This window comes from Tenrec ecaudatus, chromosome 12 (genome assembly GCF_050624435.1).
Source record: "Tenrec ecaudatus isolate mTenEca1 chromosome 12, mTenEca1.hap1, whole genome shotgun sequence".
Taxonomy (NCBI): domain Eukaryota; kingdom Metazoa; phylum Chordata; class Mammalia; order Afrosoricida; family Tenrecidae; genus Tenrec; species Tenrec ecaudatus.
The window spans coordinates 33,955,328-33,975,946 of record NC_134541.1 but is presented as its reverse complement, the minus strand read 5'-3'; the positions used below and the strand labels follow the sequence as shown (position 1 = coordinate 33,975,946).

The following is a 20,619-nucleotide window of genomic DNA, read 5'->3' as shown; positions in this document are numbered from 1 at the left end:
CTTGTTCACTTTGGTATCTGGGCCTTTTCATTTCCACCTCAGAGTTTCTTCCACTTGCTACGCCGCCCTGCTCTACTGGGCTTTGTATTCTTTTGCTGCCCGACACTCCCCCTCCCCCCAGCATCCATAGGTATCCCCCTAGATTGCTTGTTTTACCCCATTCTCGCTCGCCATTTTTCTCCCAAACTGGCAGTAAGTCCTCCTGGGGGGAGCTGCGGATCATGTGGTCTGCCTACCCGGTGGTTTGGCTTGCTAGTTCGAAAGTGAGGCCAGAGTTAGACGGAACAGCGTCAGTGCTGGACTTTTCTAGCCTCCTACCTCTGTGAACACTGCACAGGAGTTGGGGTTCGGGAGCCCTGTCTGGGAAGGATGGGAGATCTGGACTTGGAGGAGCTGCTGTAGGGAAGGGTGTGCCCCAGCCGGTGGCCTCTGTCTCTCTGCAGTCCAGCAGCCTGTCTGTAAGGCCTTGGTGCTCCTACACCAGAAAGACTCACAGCTCACAGCAGCCCAGCTGAAAGCCAAGGTGAGGGAAGCCCGGTGGCCAAGTCAGTAGGGTCTTCTTTCCTGGCAGGACTCTGACCAGCTTGCGGGTGGGGTGGGAGGGACAGGGAGAGCTGAGCTTTGAACAGGACCAACTGGTGGCTGGGGGCCAGCTAGGCAAACTGCACAATGGAACACGGTACCACGAAGTCCACCAGTTCTGCTTGGACAATGGCCACCACCTTGTTCACTTCCACTTCCTCACCTAGGTTTACTCCGAGTACCTGGAAGACGTCCTGGAGGAGCTGACATGTGGGCCCACCCCAGACCTGGTGATCATCAACTCCTGCCTCTGGGGAGAGGAGGGTAGAGCCTCTGGGAGGTTGGGAAGGTGGAGGTCTGGCTCCCAAGACCACCCTTGGGCTTCTCCCAACTTGCAAGTTTCCCCAACAGATACGGCCCCTTCTCCATGAAGCTCTACGAGGAGAACCTGAAGCAGGTGTTCCTGCATCTGGACCAGATGTTGCCAAACTCCTGCCTGCTGGTGTGGAACATGGCGATGCCTCTGGGGGAAGAGCATCACTAGGGACTTCCTTTTGCCAGAGGCAGGTGGCCAAGGCCTGGGGAAGGGGATAACTGGCTGACGGGGACCCTCCCTCCCCACCCTGCTTGTTTCTGCTCTTAACTGCCACACTTCCTTACTCAGCTCCAGCCCCTGGCAGGCTCTCTGCGACTGGATGTAGTTGAAGGGAACTTCTATAGTGCCACGCTGGCCAGCGACCACTGCTTTGATGTCCTGGTCAGAATCCCGAATAGCTGTTGACAACTTGGTGAAGCTCTCTTCCAGCCCCATCTCTGGGCCATTGGTAGAGGCTTCTGAATCTAGGGTTCTGGACCCCAGCCCATCTTACACACTCCCTCTTTTAGAGGTGCCGCTGCCCATCACATCTCAGTGATAATGCTGTTGACCATGGGCAACCTGTTCTCATTACCAGCCTCAGACTCTGACCATGGGGCTATGCTAGCTGGCTGTTTGCATATGTGCTCCTCCCCAGACCAGATTCCTGCCTCACTTTTGGATCCCCTCACCCCCATGCCTAGTGTTGCTTCTCTGTACAGAGTGCCTACAGCAAGCAGAGAGTGTAGTGGCCACCGAAGTCAGGAGCATCCTCAAGGGTTTCATAGCCAGGAGTCGGAACCTGGAAGAGGTGGATTGGGACTGCAATTATATAATGGCCCCTGTCCTTGATGTCATAGACGGGAGATCCCCAGCAAGGGGACGGAGTGCCCCAAGGTTGGAAGGCTACTTTATGTTGAACCAGGTCTTCAGAGTCCCATTATGAACCAAAGTTGTGAAATGTAGAAACAGGGAGTCAAAAAAGAGGAGTTGGTGGGTGCTCACCTTCCTGACACAACCACTGAAGACAAACGTGTGCATAAGCAAATATGGTAAAGAAAGCTAATGGTGCCTGGCTATCAAAAGACCTAGGGTCTTAAAAGCTTGAAGATAAACAAGTGGCCATCTAGCTGAAAAGCATCAAAGCCCACAAGGAAGAAGCAAACGAGCCTGTCTGACCACAAGGTGCAGAAGGGACCAGTTATCAGACATCAAAGAGCTAAAAACCATATTGGTGGGTGCCCACCTCCCTGATACGATCAATGAAGCCAAACGTGTGCATAAGTAAATGTGAAGAAAGCAGATGGTGCCCAGCTATCAAAATATATAGTGTCGGGGTCTTAAAGGCTCGAAGATAAACAAGTGGCCATATAGTTCAGAAGCAACAAAGCCCACATGGAAGAAACACACCAGCCTGTGTGACCACGAGCTGTCGAAGGGATCAGGTATCAAGAGTCAAGGAACATAAAATCATATCATTGAAAATGTGGGTGAGTGCAGAGTGGAGACTCAAAGCCCAAGGGTAGCCAACCGGACATCCCTTGCTGAAGGGTTGTGGGGAGAAGATGAACCAGGCAGGGTGCAGGGTAGCAACGATGAAACATAACTTTCCTCTAGTTCTTGAGTGCTTCCTCCCTACAACTATCATGATCCCAGTTCTACCTTGCAAATCTGGCTAGACCAGAGGATGTACATTAGTACAGATAGCAACTGGAAACACAGGGAATCCAGGACAGATGACTCCTCCAGAACCAGTGATGAGAGTGGCGATGCCTGGAGGGTGAAGAGAATGTGGGGTAGAAAGCGGGAACTGATTACAGGAATCTACATATAGCCTCCTCCCTGGGGGAGGGACAGCAGAGAAGAGGGCAGGGGGAGACGTCATGACAAAATAATAATATATGAATGATGAAGGGTTCACAGGGGGGAGGGAGGGGGAAAATTAGCAGCGGATATTAAGGGCTCAAGTAGAAGGCAAATGTTTTGAGAATGATGATGGCAACAAATGTACATATGTTCTTGACACAATGGATATATGTATGGATTGTGATAAGAATTGTACGAGCCCCCAATAAAATGATTTTTTTTTAAGTTGGTTTCAGGTAGGAGGGGGGGCGAGCTTGGTTACCCCAGGTCCCTGGGAGGTCCTGGGAAACACCAAGATGGGGACAGCAGTGGCCCACAGAGCACCCGGATCTGAAGGCTCCAGCGTGACCTGTGAGCAGAGAGCAGAACATGGTCACAGTTCGGAGTTGGAGGGGAAGAGGGGCCCATGGGGGTACAAGGAGAGAAGCAGGAGGGCACATATAGGATGCAGAGGCCGTGGGCCACATCCCAGGTGTATTGGGAAGGAACCCTGGTAAACCATTCGGCACGTGGTTATCCACAGCAAGACATGTCGAGGAAGTAGAAAGGGGCTCAAACAGTGGTTCTCAACCTGTGAGTCCCAGTGCCCCCGGCTTGGGCTTAACAACAGTCTTCTCCGGTCTGGAATGGCTTCCATAACCTGGTTAATCTGTTCTCTGCTCCTCAGACGGTGTCTTGGTCTGGAGTCGGGACGTGGGCACCTCAGTGCACAGATGGGGACACTTTAGCCTGGGGGAGCTGCCTAGAAGTCCCTCTACGAACAGTTGGTTCTTTTGTAGGATGTGGCCCTGCAGTGAACTTTGTGCTCGGCATGCCCCGCTGTGTTCCCAGTGGCCCCTATTCTGTGCCAAGAATGGAGGGACTCTGCAGGCAGCGGCCCAGACACTCGGACAGACTGATCCACATATTCAAGCTGGATAGACGGCCTCCTGCTCATTCAGGAACATGGCCGGGATAGACTGGAGTCTGGGCAGGATTTGCCAGTGACTGCAGGGCCAGCCTTCCGCCGCAGGTCCTGGGCCTCAGCGTCTGCTGTGTCCAGTGTTGTACTAGTCCAATGCTGTCACCAATGAAGACGTGGAAGGACAGAGTGACATCTTCCTGAGTAAGGGAACGAGTCTCCCAAACCCCAGTCTTAAGAGTTGGAAGGAATGAATAAATAAATAATAAATAAATAAAGAGTTGGAAGGTGTCTTTGGTCTCTCCCCAACCCTGAACCTTTGACCCCTCACGTGTAGAAACCCCCAGGGGTGGCCTCATTGCTGCTTCCCATACCATTTCCACACCCACCAGAACATCCGGTGTATGTGCCTAAAACAGAGCTCTGTTGTTCACAGCTCTTTGAGGTTTGGAAACATCAGGAACTGAGTTGAAATGGCTAGTATTTCATTGTGGGAAACCAACACGGAGGGAACTAGGACTATATTCCCTAACTTATCAGAGGGAATCTGGAAAGCCATCACTTTTGTTTAAGTTGGAGATTAAGTATATTATCCTGCTTTAAATATCATTCCCACAGACTCTTCCCTACCAGCTATGCTGCCTTAAAGTGAGCACGTGGTTGATTTTATCTCCCTACAGAAGCAGACATCTGTTGCTGTCTCCTCCCACTGTGTCACCAGCCCCCCTCCGACCTTCCCCCAATGCAGGTACTAGGTTTCCTCATCTGTGAGCTCAGGGACCTTACTGTACTTATCACCCATCTGGTGGCATATGTAACTACTAAATATGCATCTCTTACAGCTACCTATAAACATCCCAAGTTAGTAAAGACCCTCTCCCTTCTCCCACCTCCACCACCAAGAGGAGCTGAGGTGAGCATGTTACCATAAAATGTGTCTGACTCCTTTATTTCACTCTCTCATTCTCTGTGACTTTACTATGATCTTTATATATTATAACCATACAATCGCACCTACTGATTCTTCTGTTGTTAGAGGCTGGCTTCCTCTGACATTTCACATGGAATTTAGGATCTGGCTAGTTCCTAACCTCCATCTTCCATTCTTTTCTACAGTCAGTGTCCACGTGCACCCGGACATACCTTGCCCTACACAATCTGAGCACATTTGCTATTGTTTAGATGCCACGGTTCCAAGTGAGCAGCCCCATGCACAATGTAATGAAACACTGTCCAGTCCTGCACCATCCTCACAACTGTTATGTTTGACATAGTACCCACTCACTGCCATCGAGCTAGTGCCAGCTCATAGCAACCCTGAAGGACAAGGTGGCAGTAGGAGATGCTTCATAAGCAGTTGGAACTAAACAAACTCTCAAGCCCACATGGAAGACTAGTCAGATAATCGTTATTTGATAGGTAGAATGTGCAAAGGGAACAAAGTAAATTCCAAAGTCGCAGAGGAGGCAAAGGGCCGGGGTTGGTAAGAGGTTTGGGATTTATCCAGTGGGCCTGACCATAGGTTTCAGACCCTAGGGTCTCAAGAGCATCAACAGTGGAAGGTGTGGTGGGAGTGGCAGGAAAATAAGGTCACACAGAGACTCATTACATCATTTTAAAGAGGAAGAGAGGGATGGAGCTTTTTGCATCGACTCTTCACACTTGTCATTGAGAAATTTGACCAAGACAATCTTACAGTGAAGGTGACAGGAATAAGCTGGGCAAGTGGTGATCCTTGTTAGCAATCTACAAACTGCCAATGAAAGGAGCCTGTTAGATCGACATCCCTGGGCACCGGGAAGGAGTCCTGGTGACAGTGGGAAGTGCTAGCTTACTAACCTTAAGGACAACCTCTGAGCTCACCAGCTGCTCAGTGGGGAGACAGTAGGGCTGTCTTGCTTCCATTAAAAATCACAGCCTTGGTGAGGCGATAGAGCAGTTCTACTCTGTCGTATAGGGTTACAGTGAATCAAAATGGACAGCAACGGGTTTGGTGCTTTGGTTTTGGTGGAGGACATGGGTAAAGACAGTTGAAGTTGGCAGCACAACCTGGCCAGGGCGATTGAAAATCAGGTACCACTATGTACAGAGGGGCCAGCACGATGCCAAATAAGGCTGGCTCAGGTGTAGACAAAGCATAGAAGGGAATATACAAAAATGAAAGAGAGCTCTTTGTTAGTGAGCTAGGATTTCAGATAGTCTTGTATTTTTGCAAAATCCTTGCTGCTTTGTTTCCTTACAGTGAACAAAAACCTGCCCTTAGCTGCATCCACTTTGGCCCATTCCTTTCAGCTTTTCTCTCTCAGAACACTTTTCTCTGATGGGGCACTTCTGCCTCTCTGGCTTGCAGGCTTCTCAGTGTGGCTGGAGCAAATTGCACACCTGATCTGGTTTGCAGGAGAAAGTAATCCCAGCCACCCGGCCTCAGTGGGTCCCCTTCTGTTGCTTGCCATTCTGCAAGAATTGCTCCCACCTCCCCCCACCCAGCCTTTCCCAGCTGTTCCCTTCCCCTCAAACCCTGCTCTACTTCCAGAACTCTCCCTCTGTGTGTGCTCCTGAGACCCTTCCACCTGCTGACCCCAATATCTCCATTCTTTCCCTTCTGTTTCTGAATTCTTCGCCCACTGTGGAAGAGGACTGTCATCGTCCACAGTGAGGATTTGTAACTGCTGTAGCACACTGCCCTCTCCTCTTTCTACCACTTTCATGCATCCTTAAAAATGGTCCAAGAGGTTTCTCTTCATAAATGTGAAAGCCAACAGAATAGAATGAAGGTGGAATTTATTTGCTAGCATGTAAGCTTTTACAGCCACACACACTGGAACGTGAGGCTCGGCGACTCCTCCATTACTGATTGTACTCAGAACTGGGGACCAGGAACTCCACCAGGAGCCGTGCACCTCTCCAGAGTATTTTGTGAAAGGGTCTCCTGGCCTTGCTTTCACTTGGTAGCACGCACTTGCCAACTAACCCTACACCCTACAGAACTTTTCACACTAGCCCTCAAAACCGATTTCCTATTTGACGACTGAACAAATCATTTACTAAGATAACCTTGCATAGACTTCCTCTTTTTGCGTGAAATCTCTTAAAGAGTAGCTCCCAGTAACCCTTCCTTCATCACAGCAAGCTATTCCTGAAAGGCGTATTCTGATCAGTTCTGGGGGTGGGGGTGGGGCGGACTTCTTTAAAAGAAGAAAATTAGAGGATTCACTCCCCCACTTCCCTCCCAAATTTGTTATCTAACTGGAAACTTCCTCACAAAAGCAGATAGCTGGTCTTCTGTTAGTTTATTCTCCCAGTTCCTCTCTCCACAAGCTTGCTGTTTACCGTTGTCCACAAGCAGGCCTCCTTTTGTATATCTGTGTGTCTGGACTCGCTACCCGATCCCCTTGGGTCTGTTTGTCCTGCCTCGTGCCCATCTTCTTCTGTGCTTCTCCGATAACCTTGACATGAAGCAGAATTTAGCCCTTCAGGGTTTTTTGTTTGTTTAGCCCTTCAATTTGTTGTTGGTGTTTAATTACAGCTGCTTTGGCTATTCTGCATCCATGACTTTTTCACTTCAGTTTGATAATTCTACCAAAATGCTTGTTGGTTTTTTTTCTTTCTTTTTGTTTTTTTACTATATAGACCAATTTGAGGGATCTTGACAGACAAGATTGAGTCTTCTATCTCCTGAGCAAAGTGTATTTCTCCATTTATTTAACTATTTCAAGAATATTTTCATTTTCAATGCTCTTTCATCTCTTCTGTCAAGTATAGCCCTATCTCATATGGTTTTGTTAATGTAAAATATTTTCATTTCTACTTCTGTAGTACCCTGGTGGTGCTGTGGGCTAGGCATCAGGGTGCTTGCTAGCCACAAGTTCAGTGGGTCAAGGCCACCAGGTGCTGCATGGGAGACAGGTGTGACTGACTGCGCACATAAAATTTGTAGTGTCCGAAGTCTATATAGAGTCACTATGACACAGAATTGGCTCAAGGAAGTGGGTTTGATTTCAAATGAAATAACCAAACCCGGTGCCATTGAACTGATTCCGACTCATAGCAACCCTATAGGACAGAGTAGAACTGCCCCACAGGGGCCATGCACCTTTATGGAAGCCAACTGCTTTGTCTTTCTCCCTTCGAGTGACTGGTGGCTTCAAACCACCAACCTTTGGGTTAGGAGGTAATTACTTACCCCACCGCACCACCAGGGCTCAAGAAATACAATTGGCTGATTTTTACATATTGACCTTGTATCCCGTACCTTGCTAAACTCCCTTATTAGGTTTAGTAGCTCCCTTAAAGATTTTGTTGGATCTCAAGTTGCCTGTGGATAAATAGTTTTGCTTCTTGCATTCCAATCTCCAAGCCGTTTGTTTCTATTTCTTGCCTTCTTACATTGGCTAGAGCCTCCAACACATTGTCGAAGACAAATGGTCAGAGTGGAAATGGTTAGTTGTAAACCAGCAGTTCTACTTCAAGAGAAATGAATGTATCTGTCTATCCAAAGATTTAAATGAGAATACTCATGGAAGCTTTATAATAGCTAAAATCTGAAAAGAGCCCACATGTCTATCAACAGGAGAATGGGTAAATTATGATCTATATATACAATGAAATGATACACACTAATACGAACACCTGACATGCAACAACATTGCTAATTCTCACAGGCAACATTGAAAGAAGCCAGGCACAACACAATAATTTGAATGATTTCAAAAATAGGACATTTATGGTGATTAAAAAAAAGCTAATCTATGGTGAGAGAGATCAGAATAGTGGTTATCTTTGTGTGTGGGGGTGGATTTATATTTTTATCTTTTAATTTCAGGGTGTGTGTGCGTGAATATTTGTATAAAGTTAAATTGTGGAGATTTGTGCATTTTACTTATATGTAAATTGTGTCTGTGAATTATATCTCAAAAAGAAACCAGAATGTATATTTTTCTCCTAGCTATGCAAATTGGTCTGACAGTAAGGAAAACATAGCAATTAACTCACTCTATGTCATGGTTAAGGTTGTGTGTCGACTTAGCTGGGCCATGATTTTCAGTGGTTTGGCAGTTACAATGTCGTCATTCCCCTTAATGAGAGCTACCATAAGCAGCCAATCAAATTGAGAGGGAGTTTCCTAGGTGATGTGGCCTGCTTCCATGATAAAACTGCTGTGTCGACAAACTTCACTTGTTTTCCTTCTGTAGAGAACCCAGCCTAAGACACTCTATAAACAGAATAAAGCAGACCAACCAAGTGATCCTCACAATAAATGCAGCAGAAGCAGTGTTATCAATAAACAAAGGAATGGAAGGGAATTTCTCTAACGAAAGTGGACAGTAAGCCTCTTAATGGTAGAACATTAAGCAGGTCCTTTCAAAGCAGGACAAAATCAATGGTACCAGGGAATAGCAATCCATGTGCCATTGTGTGGCAATCCTACTTTGTACATTACAGTGAAGAACCCAAGAGACCCTATCCTGATAACATCCGGCTTTCAGATTTGTGGGGTTTCTTTCTATCTAGAGCCCCCTAACTTTCATACACGTTACAAATTCTTTGCAAATATGAGGCAGCATCAAAGAGTTGGTGGGAAATGGAATTAGAGGACGAAGATAAATGACTTTTTTTCCAGGAATGGTTCGAGGGCCCCTCCGATACAAGACCTCCTGTCAGTTTTAAAATTTGGTGACGTGGCTTTTTGTTGTATTAGACATTGCAAAACACGGGTCAGAAAATAGGAAAGACGCCACAAATGCTTGATCAAATCCTTTTTTTAACATGGAAAATATTCTAAAGATTAGGGATCCGTATACAGGCAGCAGGGGGTTAGTTCCAGAATGTAGATGGAGGAGTTGGGTCAGCAGTGGAAAAGCTTCTCCCGAGTCACAGGGGTCCAGGCCCTGACATGCCTCACAAAAATAGCTCGTTACCCTGGAGGAATGGGATTAGCAGCCTGGGGCTTGACGGGGGCCATGGTGGCACTCTGAGATAAGTGCTGGCTTGCTAACTCCAAGGTTGGTGGTTCGAATTCCCCATCCCCTCTTAGGGAGGAAGATGAGGCTGTCTGCTCTCATAGATTACAGCCTGGAAGACCCTGTGAGTACAGCTGGGAGTTTTGGGGAGAGTGGGTGGCGGGAGGCACGCATAAGCCTGTTAGATTGGCCCCTTCTTTTCCCAAGATTCTCTGAGCTCTGCGTTTGGGTCTCTAGTATTGGAGAGGGGCTGAGTACACAGATTGGGGGCCTAGGCCGGAGATTTGGATCCGTGCGTGGAGGGCTCAGGCCAGGCCTGTGGATACAGCTCACATCTGTCTCCCTGAGCCTGGTTCCCGTTGCTATGGCGAGATGACCTCCAGGGCGCGGAGGTCAGCACCCGTGTTCTTGTGCGGTGGGCGAGACTCGGAGGTGGCAAGTGTCCCCAAAGATTTTCCACCCCAGGAAGAGTCTGGAATTATTTTCCCGGACTCAGGCCAGTACCCCTTGCCTTGCCCCCATGGTCAACATGCAGCCCCTCTCCTAGAGTGACATCTAAGCCTGGGGGAGGGCGTCCTCAGTACCCTGGGACCCTATAGGGGTGCCCCGCAGGGATCGCCCAACCTTGACTTGCCTCTGATCCCAATATTACTGCTGCCCACTCAGCCTGAAGAGGCCCCTTTGCCCCCTCCGTGGCCCCTCTCCGCGCCCCACAGCACCCCTTCGGGCGGGCGTACTGGCTGCAGGGCACCTCCCCCACACTGCTCCAAGGCCCACCCCTTCTCTGTCCTCCGCGGGTGGCGGCTGACTGCAGTCGGTCGGTCCACTGCCCCCTCCCCAGACCGTGCTCTGCTCCTGCACAGCCTCCGCCTTTCCAGGCCTGCGCACTCAAGCCCCTTCCCCCCCCTTGCCAAGAAGTTCCCCTCTCTGTGACCACGCCCCTCGCCTGCCTTGGGGTGGCTAAGCACCCCTTCCCCCTTCCAAGCGTCACCCTGCCGCTGAGTGGCTGCTCCTAATTAACTGTTGTTCCTGGGGTTGGGGGAGGAGGAGCTGTCCTCCTGGGCAATTCCTCTTCCGGATGCCCCCTCCGCCCCCCATGTGTGTGGCCTGAGAAGAGCCCCTTGTTAAGCAGCCCTAGCCTCTGTTATCTCTGTATTCTCTGCCTGAGCCCGGTTATGGCTTATGTTTCTGGCCAGGCCACCTGGCTTGCTGGAAAACTGCCTCACTGCATCCCCATCACACCAGGCTTGGCTAGGTCGGAGTGGGCCCTCCAGAGGACCCAGCTGCCCAGGCCCCACAGGCCAAAGGGGGCGGGGGGTTGGCAGCCCTTCCTTCTTGGCCCAAATTGAACCCGCTTAGAACCTCTCATACCAGCAGATCCGCACTTCACCTCAGACTTGCCTTTTTTAAGGCTAAACTCAGAATGACTTTGCCTGGAAAGGAATTTCCGGCATTCTGTTCCCCTCTGCGTGGTCTCTCAGTTCAGCCACTAGCCTGCTCCTCCCCTTGGCCATTCCGTTCTCCCTTTTGTTTTTGTGCGAACAAAAGTAAATCCCATGTTTCGCTGGCATGTATTTTCGATGTGTACAAACAGGGATTGCACGTCTCCTCCTGTAAGATCGATTCCTGTGGCTTGTTGATCCTTTCAAACGGCTGCCTCCTCTCCACGGCGCGTACCCACCCACCGAGTAGTGCTCCATCTCCCACCAGCAGCAGTAACAAGGGAAGTGCCCCATCTCAAATGCACGCCCCTGTGCACTGCTTCTCAAGCGCAGTGAGCATCGTGGTTCTTTGGAAATCTTGTTTAGGAGATAAGTCCTGATTCAGCAAGTATGGGGTAGGGCCTGAGACTCTGCATTTCCAAGGAGCTCCTAGGCAATCCCTACGTTGCTGTTGGTCCTGGGATCATACCTTGAGGCAAAAGACCCATGGATCTCTTAGAGCGTTTGGTTCGGGTTTGCTGGGTTATAGGGTAAGTATCGCCCATCGGCTCTCTAGTTTGTGTGGCTACCTCGTCTAGTCCTTTATCCGCAGGGTAGAAGAATGGGTGGTGTACTCAGAAACCCAAAACTCCCCGTTGAGTCCAGTCTGACTCATAGTGACCCTATAGGACAGGGCAGGACTGCCCCTCTGAGTGTCCAAAACTGTAACTCTGTATGGGTGTAGAAAGCCCTCTCTCTATATATATCTATCTCTATCTCTCCCCGCCCAGTGGTTTCAAATTGCTGACCTTGTGCCTGATGTGTAACCCACTACACCACCAAGTCTCCTAGGGGGCTTCAAGAAGTTGGTGGAAATTTCCCATTATCTTTCTATTCAATTTTTTTATTAACTTTTTGAAGCCCCCATGTATATTTCAGGGAGAAAGAGAGAGGCCTTCTCCTTGCTCCCAAATGTGGCTGACCTGGGTCCAAAAAAGGACCTGGGTCCTTTCTCCCTAATCCAAATGACTCTGGTTTCCACCCTAACCACCTCAGACCCAGAGCTTCAGCCCACCAGCCATCTAGACTGGATTGACTCGTGACCTTGCCACACCTGTCATCCTTGACAGGACTCTTGAGAGCAGGTAGTGAGAGGCCAGGGGGTCTTTAATAAGGTTGCAGCCCCTGTGGCTTTCTCTTTAGTGGCCTGTTATCGTGGTCTGGCTTTGCCACTTACAAATTGGCTATCCTGAGGCTGACTTCTAGTCTCTAAAATGAGATAGTAACACCATACCTGCAATCTGTGGTCCTAGGAGCCAGATGCTTCACCCAGGTGCCAGGGGTCCCGCCTACAGGAGCCCTGAGACAAGAAACTGAAGTTCAAAGAACTTTAGCCATTTCCTCCAAGGTCACATGGGGCTGGAAAGTGCCAGGGCTGGGCTCTGAGCCCAGCCTCTGCTAATACACCATAGCCCAGGCTGACCACAAAACTGTACCACCTCCGGGTCCTGCCTCACCCTCACCACCTGGCTACACTTCAAGAAGAGCTACAAGGAAATGAGACGGAAGGGCTGTGCCATTCGTTTGCTTCGAACCAAGGGTAGGCAGGCTTACAAGCTTCCGCAGCAAATCCATCTGGAAAAAGATGAGTCAGGTCAGCAGGCTCCTAGGAACTCTTCTCTAAGGCCAGAGTACTTAGGGATGGGGGTGGGTGGGGGTTGTGGCAGGAAGGAACCGTGGGTCTAAAAGCAAGGATTTTAGGATTATATAGATAATGAGGATCAGGACCAGGCTGGGGCTGGGGAAAAGGAGGGGTTAGGGGGAGGACAGAGATGGGGGATCATTTCCAAGTCAAAGTCTGGGTAAGGGTCAGGAGTGGGCAGGGGTCAGGCAAGTGGATCTTAGCTGTAGGAAAGTTGTCCTAGATGTACCATCCTTGTGAACAGCGAGTCACTCGAGCTTGTGATGAAGGGATTAGGAGCGTGTCAGGGTACCAAGGAATGTAACTCCCATGGCCCCCTGGGACCTGCCAGCAGCTTGCCTGCTCAGCTTTGGGAACCAGGACCTGGCTTTCCCTACTCAGCTGCATAAGCATCTCCTGGCACTGAGCCCCAGACCCAAGAGTTTCACAACCAGCAGATTTTCACATCTGCACAATTTGAGATTTCATAGCACACGGCGGCCTTTCACCCCTCGTCCCTCCCCACCTTATCTGAGGTCCAGAGTCCTATTTTCCTGGAGGGCCTAGGAAGCTGTCGGCTTTTTCGAGAACTTTCAGGGTCAACAGACTTTCCGAGTCTACAGATCGGTTCTGCGTGTTCAAAACAACCTCTGACAGTTTTCTGGTCTTTATCAAGCACTTCAGACAGACTCACAGCAACCCCCTGCCAAGGCGGGGGCCCCTGGAGAGGGGGCACTTACTCATTGGTCAGCAACAGATCTGGGGTCACCACTCTCTGGGGACCTCACAGGCCAACCCCGGTTAGCCCATCTCCAAAACCCATGGCTGCAGGCTGAGACAGAATGCCTGGGAAACTGGGGATGCCTGCTTGAAAAGGTCTAGAAGGTGAGTGGAGGTGTTGTGGGGGCTTCAACTGAGTCCTCACAGTCTTTTGTCAATGAAATCTGCCTCCTAATCTGTGGGACCCCTGACAGAGGGGAGAGGGGCTAGTAGAGAGAAGCGGAAAGTCCAGGGAGCTCTGGGTTGTGACAGCTGAGCAAATTGCCAGAAGAAAATGCTGCCAGTTGCCAGCAGCATCACCACATGCTCGTGGGTGCCCTCAGCGGCTTGGCCAAGCTCCGTCCTAATTAAGCCTTCTCCCCCTACCCCCTAGGCTCTCCTGTCCAAAACCCTCCACCACCACCCGCCACACCAGGTACCTGCAGCGTCAACTTGTGGGAGGTGCCCAGGCATCGGGCCGGTCTGTGCTGTGGGATCCAGAAACGCTTGCAGGAGCCCCAGCCTGTGCTAACAGCCTGGGGTGCAGGGGCCTGCTCAAGATGCAAAGTCCTAGCCCCACTGCCCCCCCCACTCTCCCCAGGCCTCTGGTCCTAGGCCTGGGCTCAACAGACACAGGCAGTGGGGGTGGGGTTGCCTTCTATTGGTCCAAGTCCTGAGCTTGGTCGGGGTGGGACATGGAGGCGAGGAGGCCCACGAGGCTCAGCAGCGTGGAGAAGAGCAACAGGAAGGAGGTGGTGAAGAGCATGGCAGGTAGGGCGCTGAGCACCAGTAGCAGGAGGGCTGGCAGCAGGTGGCGCCAGGCGGCAGCAGCCACGGGCCACAGGGAGCCCAGCAGGTAGGAGCCCGTGGTGAAGAGCGCGTGGCACAGCATCAGCGCCAGCAGCAGGTAGAGCACTCCCTCAAAGCCCCACAGCATGCGCTGCAGAGGTTGCCGCCAGCTCGATGTGGCCCACCACCGGGCCCAGCTGCGGGGCACATGGCACACCCACCAGCGCACCCAGCCCTGCCTGGAGACCCAGGTTGACCAGGGCGCCACAGGCTGCAGCCCCTCGCCAGCACCGATGGCATCTGTGTCCATTCGAGGCTGCTGCATCGCAGTGGGCGCACCTGGGGAGAGGGCAGGGGGGCGTGGCATGGGGCAGTTGCAGGAACTGGCCCGGCAGAGGCAGGTGGGGGTGCAGGGCTCAGGAAGGCACCAGTGTGGTTGGGGTGGGGCTGCCAGCTGGTAGCTGGGACTTACCTCTGAGCAGAACCACTAGGTCATCTTGCTTCCTACAGCACCCAGAACATCCTGGCAGCCAGATCCGAGCTCCCCACTCTTGTCCACCCCCACCCTCCCCAGAGGAGCCCTATTGTGACCCGGACTGGGGTGGGGCCTGGCCAAGAAAGCAGCCACTGCAACCCCTCCAGGCTGGCAGGAGAGCCCGTGGAGCTCGTGGGTGCAGGTGTGGATGCTTCCTGGGGGAAGCCCCTCCCTGCTGCCTGGCTGCCAGCCCCAGCCCTCTCCTCACAAGTCTTTCCTTTCCAGGCCCTCTCTCTCTGGAACCACAGAGGAGGCCAGGATGGCCACCCCCACCCACAATGTGATATCACGGTCGCCTCCCCACCCGGGCTCCCTGTCTCTCCTCAATCTTCCCTTCCCTGGCTGGGCCTCCAGAGCAGACCCAGGTGACCCACTGGTCACGATGTAGGATCAGGGGTTCTTGGAGGTTCAGACACACACCCCCTGCCCACCCCACAAAAGGACGGAGGCTTCAGGAAACAGAATGGCCAGTATATTTCAGGAAGAGAGCCAGTGTTCGGGGAGGGGCCTCAGACCCAAGGGTGGAGGCAGAAAGCCAGGCCTAGGAAGAGCAGGGGCACACCGTGAGCCCACAACAGCAGCCCCAGGCTGGACACCAGCAGGAGCAGCGCATCTTGGAGGCTGACTGGTCTTGTGACCAGGGGCAGAAGCAGGGACTCCTGGTGTCCTGGACCTTCGCCAGCCCCCCGACTCTGGCCCCCTGCGAGGAGCCTGTGCTGTGGCAGGGTGGGAGCTGGGGGCCTGCGCAGAGAAAAGGGAGAGGTTGACCACTGGCCCACACGTGTCTGCTCACCTGCCAGACCACCGGCCCACTTACCTGCGAAGCAGGTCAAACGAGAGGAAACTGACCAGGAGCAGCAGCAGCAGCAGCGCTGGTTTGATCGTGAAAAGGACCGTCCGAGCGGTCAGCCCCAGCACCGCCAGCCCTACAGCACTGTCCAGGAGCTGGGCCAGGCCAAGGGCCCCAGAGGGACACACTTGGGTCCTCTGGGCTACCTGACCCCTCTCCAGCCTCCAGGCCCCTGGTGGGGATTGGGATCAGACTTGCCAGTGTTTGGGGCCTGAAGAAGTAGAGCCTGGTCATGGAGGGATGTGAAGGGGGCAGGGCTAGAGCTGGGAGGCAGTATCAGGGATCAGGCTTGAGAGGGGAGAGGGTCCCAGCAGGCGCTCAAAGATGAATTCTGAAAATGAGGGACTGGCCTTGAATGGGACATGAACCTTCTCTTCCCCCCATACCTACCCACGAACCTCCCTCCTCACCTCCTCCCACTTTGGGCCAGCCCTTCTGGGACTGGGACTGGGCAGCTGGGGCATTGTGACTTGTTGCCAGGTGGAGCCTGCTGCCTGCTTCTGGCCTCATAAGCAGCTGGGGCAGGGAGAGGGCGGGGGCGGGGGCGGGGGCGGCAGCTGGGGGCATCTTGGCTTGATGTCAGTGGTTTCTGAGAACTAAGACTCACCAGTCATGCTTTGCTACGCCTCTGGGGATCCGAGTTCCCAGGAAGGCATTCTTAGCTCATCACTGCAGGAGCAGGGGGGCCTTGGGAGAAGGAAGGGCTTCCGGCTTTCTGTGGGGGCCCAGGGCCAACTCATTCCTTCTCTCAGTGCCCACCTCTCTCTCCTGAGAGGGGGTGATACCTATGGGCCCTTGGGTGCAGACTGTCAGGGGTACATACAGCTCTGGAAGAAGGAGAGATTTACCTGGAAGCAGCCTAAGGCTTTCTGGGGGACCTACTAAATGGAGAGGGCGGAGGGCAGAAGAAGCTATATAGGCATTCTAAGTTCTGCAGCTCCTAAGAGATATCCCAGACACAGGCGTTCCAGGAGTGGGGTACAGAGAGGTCTGTGTTCCTCACAACAACTTAAAAGTTATTCAAGAACCATACTATATTTTCACAAACAAATGAAACCACCAGTAGCCGAATAAGATCCTTTAAATGAAGCTATGAGCGTTTTATTTTTATTTTCATGTATGTACGGAAAGAGCCTCACATGGCTCGTGAGCCGTGTTTTGCTGACCCCGGGGGCGAGCATAGGAGGCCTACAACATAGTAACCCCCCAAAAAACTATAGGCTAAGGGTCACCTGGAGAATGAAATGGAGGGAAATCAGCATACTGAAGGGGTCAAGGAGCCCTGCTGGCACATTGGTTTTAGTGATTCAAACTCATCAGCCATTGGAATCACAGCCACTTTGCAGGGAAAAAATGTGGAGCCTGTTTCCATAACAGGTACAGCCTGGGGGAGCCTATGGGCTGTTCTACTCCAAGTCACCAAGAGTTGGAATCAACTGGGATGGAGGTGGGCTTGGGGTAATTTGTGTTTTTGGGGGGATGAAGGGATTGGATGTGGTAGTTACATAATCTGGTGTCAACCTGAGACTATTAAGAGTGAAAGGGTAGAGTTTAGCCTGTCAATCAGGTTGCAGCTTGATGACCTCATTTGGAGGCATTAAGGAAATAAATAGCTCATTGGAGGCAGGACACAACGCTCACTCCCTGGGAGACATTCCTGTTGAGAAGCCACGTGGAGCTATGCTGATTGATGGCAGCCAGAGGCTTGGAACTGAAGGATCTATGTGGAGATTCACGTCAACACTGAGATGCTTCCACTGCCATTGGATCCACAAGACTTCCCACCCACTGGCCTGTGATCTCCCAGCACTCAGTGTTATTCCATGTGTTTCATGAGTCTGAAGAGGAATTTATAGATTAGTATCGGACATATGGGCTAATATTGGACTTATGGAGCTGATTTGGACTGGGATGTTTTCTTAATATACAGTTAACTCTTTAATGTAAAGCTCTCTCATACACATATGAATATCTCCGGATTCGTTTCTCTAGTCTACCCGGACTAACACACTGGGTATCTATTCCCACTGGTAATCTGTAAATGGTTATAGCATGTCTCAGTTGGGTGATTTGAGAGGCAAGAGTAAGTAGAAAGGGTCTTAATTAAGAGAACCTAATCTGTGTTCCAATATCAAACAAGGGTGGCCAGAGAGAGCAAGAATCAGGCTGCCTTCTCCACCTTCAGCAAGACTGTCTTAAGGACTTGGGCCTGGAGACATTAACATCTTTGGTGGTGAAGGTCCAACAGCCCACGAAGCCAATGCCATGGGACCTTAGGACCATTCCCTGATTGTCCTTGCTTGGACTCCCGGCTTTATCCAGCAGTTTGCTTCTGAAATAGATGTGTCTCTAAGGAAGACAGGGACAACAAGAGGACCATCATTTATTTTTTCGTGTGTTTTGATTTTTCAGTTCCAGTTTTACTTTGGACATGACCCAATCAGCCTGACGAAGATTGTGTTCCCACTCCAACAAAGCTGAGTCATCTCCTCATTTCTTCACTCAAGTTGAAGTAACCCCCTTTTGCAGCAGGAGAGGGATGGGGGCGACGGGGAACAGGAGACGGGACGATGGGTCTGTGAGAATTTACCAGGTGCTCTGCACACAATTAGAGGCGAGAGTGTTTGCAACTTCCTCCATGTCAGGGCTGGCTTTCCCTTCAAGTCCTGTTTCTCTGTGCCAGAAGCTGGCGTGTGACTCCTCGCAACGAGTCGGAGGTGGGGAGTCTTACACATGCGACTTGTTGAGGGCAGGCTGCAGGTGGTGGGTGCGTGTCTGGGCTCAGAGAGCTTTACCCTTTTGCCTCCAGGAAGGTAAACTCCTATCCAGAGGTCCTCAAGGGGCTTCCAGAGAGACTGGGACCTAACTACTCACCTTGAGGTAGTCCTCACTGCCACCCAGTGGTTTCCGACCTACAGCACCCCTGTTGCAGGGATGGGGAATGGACCGTCCAGCCCAAGGGCCATTAAACAAAACAACCCTCACTGCCGTTCAGTTGAAGCCTATTCATAGTGACCCTGTAAGACAGGGCAGAACTGACCCTGTGGGTTTCCAAGGCTGTAACTCTTTACGGGAGTAAAAAGCCCCATTTTTCTCCGGAGGAGTGCTTGGTGGTTTCAAACTCCCGACTTTTCAGGTTGCAGCCACTACACCACTAGGGCTCCAAGGGCCACATAGAACTTTCGAAATCACCACCACCAGTTAGCATCACACATCTCACCAAAGAGGAGCAGTTCCAGCCATGCCATTACTCTCCAGGCTCACTGCCATCGAGTCAAGGCTGACATTGAGTCAATAGCCACCCCTGTGGGTGTCTCAGACTGTAACTGTCTATGGGAGTAGAAAGCCCAGTCGTTCTCCCTCAGAGCTGCTGGTGGTTTCGAACTTCCGACCATGAGGATCATAGTCCAACAGCCATCACATTAGGGGTGAGTAAATTAAATGTTTGACCTGTGTGATCCTTGGATGATGTTATAAACATCCAATGGCCCCTTGGCAGAAACGGGGAAAAAAAAGGTTCCCCACCTCTGTGTGTATAGGGTTCTGGACTATAAATCTTCATAGGAGCTAACAGCCTCATCATTCTTCCTTGAAGTGAAGTGACTGGTGGCTTTGAACACCGACCTTATACTCAGCAGTCCAATGCTTCCCCAGCATGGCCCCCAGCGCGCCTCCCCTTGAGGTAAGGGCTCTGAAACTGTTCAGTTGTGGGACTTACTCCTTTTCTGCCTTGACCTTGCAAGGTCCAGACAGCCTATCTGGTCTCCTCAGTCCCACTGCCTGAACATGGTCTCTCTTCTGTGCTAGTTCCCAGGTCACCTCATTTCCTGAGAGGATTAATTGCCCCTCAGAGTGATTGGCTATGACGATTCTCAATTTCCTTCAAAGGAAAACCCGCCCAAATGACCATGGAATGGTTGACTTCCATGGCTTCCACAGAAACAAGAGAGTCTGACTTTGTTACATTCCCCAAGGTCTGGGTTTTTCAGTTACCATGAAAAGAAGGCCCCTGCATTGAAAAAGTTGTCTCTGTTAGCTCTTAAAACTACCAAACTCACCTCAAAACTCAAAAGCTGATAAGAACAGATGCTCACCAAAAGTATTTTTTTTCTTTTAATTAAAAAGAAATTTATTGGGGGCTCATACAACTCTTATCACAATCCATCCATCCATCCAGTGTGTCATGCACATTTGTACATTTGTCGCCATCATCATTCTCAAAACATTTGCTTTCTGCTTGAGCCCATGGTATTAATTAGCTCCTCATTTTTCCCCTCCCTCCCCCATCTTCCCTCCTTCAGGAACCCTTGATAATTTATAAACTATCAATATTTTTCATGTCTTACACTGACCTAGGTCTCCCTTCACCCACTTTTCTGTTGTCTATCCCCCTGGGAGGGGGTTATAGATTGATGTGATTGGTTACCCTTTTCTCCCCCCCACCTTCCCCTTCCCCTCCTAGTATTACTACTCTCAATATTGGTTCTGAGGGGTTTATCTTTCATGGATTCCCTGAGTTTCCAGTTCTTATCTGTGTCCATGTACATGATCTGGTCTAGCCAGATTTGTAAGGCAGAATTGGGGTCATGATAGTGGAGGGAGGGAGCATTAAAGAACTAGAGGAAAGTTGTATGTTTCATTGTTGCTATACTGCACCCTGACTGGCTTGTCTCCTCCCGGAGACCCTTCTGTAAGGGGATGTACAGTTGCCTACAGATGGGTCTTGGGTCCCCAATTTTCACTCCCCTCATTCACAATATGATTTTTTATTCTGATGATGCCTGATACTTGATCTCAGTGCTTTGTGGCTTCTGATAGCCCTCTGCCCCTCTCCATATCCCCTCTCACCTTGAACATATCATACATATCCCCTCTCACCTTGAACATATCATACATATCCCCCTCTCACCTTGAACGTATCATACATATCCCCCTCTCACCTTGAACATGTCATACATATCCCCCTCTCACCTTGAACAT

At 50.9% G+C, this 20,619-nt stretch overlaps 2 protein-coding genes across 2 annotated transcripts; both read right to left on the bottom strand.

Annotated features, from left to right (window-relative positions):
• Window positions 1-14,123: 14,123 nt before the first annotated feature.
• TMEM239 (transmembrane protein 239) lies at window positions 14,124-14,579 on the bottom strand. Its single transcript, XM_075564643.1, has one exon. The coding sequence runs from the start codon at window positions 14,577-14,579 to the stop codon at window positions 14,124-14,126; it is 456 nt and encodes a 151-aa protein (XP_075420758.1).
• A 697-nt stretch (window positions 14,580-15,276) lies between these two features.
• C12H20orf141 (chromosome 12 C20orf141 homolog) lies at window positions 15,277-16,103 on the bottom strand. Its single transcript, XM_075527892.1, is given in 3 exon segments — window positions 15,277-15,530; window positions 15,607-15,743; window positions 15,745-16,103. Coding segments are annotated over 3 exon segments (498 nt in total). The 5' UTR covers window positions 15,874-16,103; the 3' UTR covers window positions 15,277-15,298.
• Window positions 16,104-20,619: the final 4,516 nt, after the last annotated feature.

Coding starts and splice junctions, on each gene's coding strand:
- TMEM239 (XM_075564643.1), bottom strand. CDS start 14,579: ATGCAGCAGCCTCGAATGGACACAGATGCCATCGGTGCTGGCGAGGGG.